A 4,277-nucleotide genomic window follows, 5' to 3' on the forward strand; every position below is an offset into this window, starting at 1 on the left:
TATCAAAGGGCCACAAGCCATGTCCTTTTATCAATTGATGATATCCACCGGATTTTAGTAGTTTTATCCCATACCACTAAAAAACAGCCTTAAGTGACAATATATCAAGCAATTGAGGTGCCTTATTCTCCCCGTCATCTAGTTTATCACCAACATTTAAAAGAGATTTCTGCCACTCAACTACCAACAAAGAAACACTAGCTATACTAATGGCCTTAAACTTAACAAGTTCCAGTAGCCTATCAATTGTATATACAAGAATTTCATACTCACAGCTCCTTAAATCTTGAATCTGGTAAGGATGTCCAAGAGCCTTCAAGGGCTTGTAGTCTGCACATAAGACCAAAATATGGGGAATGAGCCTGCTGGATTGTTGGGGAATGAGCTTCACCGCCTCTCTCTCTCACTGTAATGCCCTTTCTGCACAATCCTATCGAACAACTCCCCCCAACATACAACTCCATAACCAAGTAAACAAACACCGAGTCCTCATAAGTCCCTTCGATCCGTACCACATGTGGGTGCTTAGAGAGGAGGTGCATGATCTGAATCTCCCTCCAAACATCGTCGTAGTCTTCCTTGCATAGGAGTTTTCTGTTATGTGCTTGAAGGATGGAAGGAATACAATGGAAGGGTGTTGTATCGATGGTGAAGTGCTGAAGGATCGACAGTTATGTTAGTTGTAATACTATGTCGTTTTCTTTTAATGAGTTGGTTAAATACGGTGTCGTTCTCCCACTTGTATTGATAGTGGTAATTAGTTCACAAACGGTGCCGTTCCTTTTAATGGCTGATGGGATACGGTATCGTTTTGCATTGTGTTAGCAGTTATGTTAGTTACCATACGGTGCCGTTTATATTCATTTCAGGAGATTAAACACAGTCATATTTAATCTTCTCCGTGCATTGTATTTTCATAGTTGCAGTGTAAAGAGGTAGCCATGAGTTGGGATTGAGGCCAACTCTGGTATTCAAGTGTTAACTCTCTCTCTCTCTCTCTCTCTCTCTCTCTATCTCTCTCTCTCTCCCTCTCTTACTTTTACTCTCCCTTTCTCTCTCATTTAATCATCTTTCTGGAGGCGCGACTCCCTCGAAGTAGTCATCACTATTAGAAACCCATTGACAGTATAAGGGTCCATCACAGTTGGTATCAAGAGCCAGAACTAATGGCAGAAGGTACAAGATCGTATGCTCAGATTGTGGATACAGTTAATCAAGTTCAATAGCAGCAGGAAAGACAACAAAAGCAGTTAGAAGATACTATTGCCATTTTATTTCAACAGCAAGAAGCAGCAAGATTGGAAAGGGAAACTCAAGAGAAAAGATTCTCAGATCTTATGCAGCAGCTTTCAAGACTTTCTTGCACCACTTCTGAAGAGAAGGGACAGAATGCAAGGAATAATCAAGACAGTCATCTTGGAGGCAGAGAAGGTGATGAAGAAGAAGTGCACACTCATGACATGGGCGACAGATCTGTTGCTAAAAGGATTAAGCTTGACTTTCCAAGATTCTTTGGCAAGAATCCTGCAGCATGGATATATAGGGCAAATCAGTATTTTTTGTATCATCAAATTCCTCCTGGACAAAGAATTTTCTTGGCTTCATTTCACATGGAGGAAGAAGCCCTTGTCTGGTTTCAAGATGCTAGTGAAGCTGGCACTTTTCATTCCTGGGAAGAATTTACAAAAGTTGTTCAAGTGAGGTTTGGGTCATCAGCTTATGATGATCCAATGGAGGCATTAACATGTTTAAAACAAATTAATTCTGTTACTACTTACAAGGCAGAATTTGAGTTACTTTCAAATAGAATTGAAGGGGTTTTTGAAAAAAACAAGCTTAGTTGTTTATTGAGTGGCATGAAGGATGAAGTAAGGCTCCCAGTGAGGATGCTCAACCCAATTGCTTTAAATGATGCCTTTGGTTTAGCCAAGATACAAGAACAGTATGTGTGGGCAACAAAAGATCGTGGAAGGGCTCTAATATGGATCTTGGTGGGAATTCTGCAGGTGGATCAATATTAGGAACACCTAAGGTGTTACCTACTAATAAGTTGCCTTATCAGAAAGTTTTTGAAGCACAAATGCAAGAAAGAAGAAAGAAAGGTCTTTGCTATTTTTGTGAAGATAAGTGGCATCCAGGCCACAAGTGCATTAAGCCAAAGATCTATGTGTTAGAAGGAATGGATATTTTCGGGGATGAAACTGTTGAAGATCAAGCTAAAGTGGAGATTGTTGAAGAAGATATGTAGCAAGGTGATATTGCTTCCATTTCTTTACAAGCAATTGGAGGAACTCCAGCTCCTAAAACAATGAGGATTGTGGGGCAAATTAATAAAAAGAAGGGTGGTTATTTTGATAGATACTGGTAGTACTCATAAGTTTGTGGATACAACAGTGGTTGCTAAGTGTGATTTGGCTGTTGATACAGCTCAATCCATTCAGGTTCGTGTGGCAAATGGTGATGTTGTTGACAGTTTGGGTAAAATTCCTGCTGTAACAGTTCAAATGCAAGGTACAAGTTTTGTTGCTAATTTCTTTACTCTTAATTTGGGAGGTTGTGATGTGGTTATGGGAGTGCAATGGCTGCTATCACTTGGTCCCATACTTTGGAATTTTGCTGAGCTGCAAATGCAATTCTTTTATGGCACAAGAACTGTGTTCTTAAGGGGCTGACATCAACAAATACTAAGTTGGTTGATAACAAGGAGTTAGCTACTATTTCTAAAGTGGGATCAAAAGGATTTTGGCTCCAATTACTGGTTGTGGGACCAATTCAGAAGCAATCCACTATACCTACCCAAATTGAGGAGTTGTTGCAGACTTATCAAGTGGTTTTTGAGGAGCCTAAAGGCCTCCCCACCCCCCCTATAGATCTCGAGACCATCAAATTATCTTAAAGAATGAATCTATTCCTGTATCCTTGAGACCCTACAGATACCCACACTTTCAGAATGCAGAAATTGAGAACATAGTAGCTGATTTACTTAAAACTGGAGTTATTAGACCAAGTCAATCCTCATTCTCATCACTTGTGTTACTGGTCAGGAAGGCAGATGGGTCTTGGAGGATGTGCATCGACTATCGAATGCTTAATGAGGCCACCATTAAAGATAAGTATCCAATTCCAGTAGTTGATGAACTCTTGGATGAATTATTTGGCTCAACCATTTTTTCAAAGCTTGATCTTAGATCTGGTTACCACCAGATAAGAATGAGGCCTCAAGACATACACAAAACTGTCTTTAGAACACATGAGGGTCATTATGAGTTCCTTGTTATGCCCTTTGGACTCACTAATGCTCCCTCCACTTTTCAAGCTCTCATGAATGATGTTTTTAAACCATTCTTGAGAAAATTTGTAATTGTGTTCTTTGATGATATACTCGTATATAGCAAAGATCTAGCAGCTCATTTGACACATTTAGCTACTGTTTTGGGAGTTTTGAAGCAAAATCAGTTGTATGCTAAAAAGTCTAAGTGTCATTTTGCATGCCAAGAGATTGAGTATTTGGGCCATCTGATTTCCAAGGAGGGTGTGAAGGCTGACCCAAGGAAATTAGAGGCAAACTGGCCAGTTCCAAGAACTCTTAAAGCTTTGAGAGATTTTTTGGGTTTAACTGGTTATTACAGAAAGTTTATTCAACACTATGGAAAGATTGCCAACCCTCTGACTTCTTTGTTAAAAAAGGATGTTTTTTTGTGGAATGAAGAAGCTTCTATGGCCTTTAAGGAGTTAAAGGAAGCTGTTGTAAATCTGCTTGTGTTAGCCTTGCCAGATTTCACTTAAAGGTTTGTCGTTGAATGTGATGCATGTGGCGTTGGGGTGGGTGTTGTGCTCATGCAGAATCATAAACCAATTGCCTTCTTAAGTCAAGCCTTAAAGGGAAAGAATTTAACACTCTCTACCTATGAGAAAGAACTATTAGCATTGGTTTTAGCCATAAAAAAATGGAGGCCTTATTTGTTGGGATCTGTTTTTATAATAAGAACTGATCATTTGAGCTTGAAGTATTTGTTGGAGCAAAAAGTAGGTACAGCAGCTCAACAAAAATGGATCTCAAAGCTGTTAGGCTATGAGTTTTCCATTGAATACAAAAAAGGGGTAGAGAACAAGGTAGCTGATGCCTTGTCTCGAAAAGATTGCCAAGAAGATGCAGTTGTAGTGTGTGCCATTTCATATCCTACACCAGTTTGGTTGGAAGAGCTTAAACAAGCTTATACCTCAGATCCTGTAACTCAACAGCAGCTGTCATTGTTAACAGATGGGGTTACTTCAAA

General features: G+C 39.6%; 1 protein-coding gene across 1 annotated transcript; it reads left to right on the forward strand.

Annotated features, from left to right (window-relative positions):
- Window positions 1-1,166: 1,166 nt before the first annotated feature.
- LOC121267215 lies at window positions 1,167-3,786 on the forward strand. The gene is made up of 6 exons (XM_041171065.1): window positions 1,167-1,217; window positions 1,284-2,006; window positions 2,063-2,244; window positions 2,342-2,511; window positions 2,622-2,830; window positions 2,950-3,786. Exons 1-6 carry the CDS (start codon window positions 1,167-1,169, stop codon window positions 3,784-3,786), a joined length of 2,172 nt encoding a protein of 723 aa, XP_041026999.1.
- Window positions 3,787-4,277: the final 491 nt, after the last annotated feature.

The sequence above is a fragment of the Juglans microcarpa x Juglans regia genome, chromosome 5S (assembly GCF_004785595.1).
Source record: "Juglans microcarpa x Juglans regia isolate MS1-56 chromosome 5S, Jm3101_v1.0, whole genome shotgun sequence".
NCBI classification, from domain to species: Eukaryota; Viridiplantae; Streptophyta; class Magnoliopsida; order Fagales; family Juglandaceae; genus Juglans; species Juglans microcarpa x Juglans regia.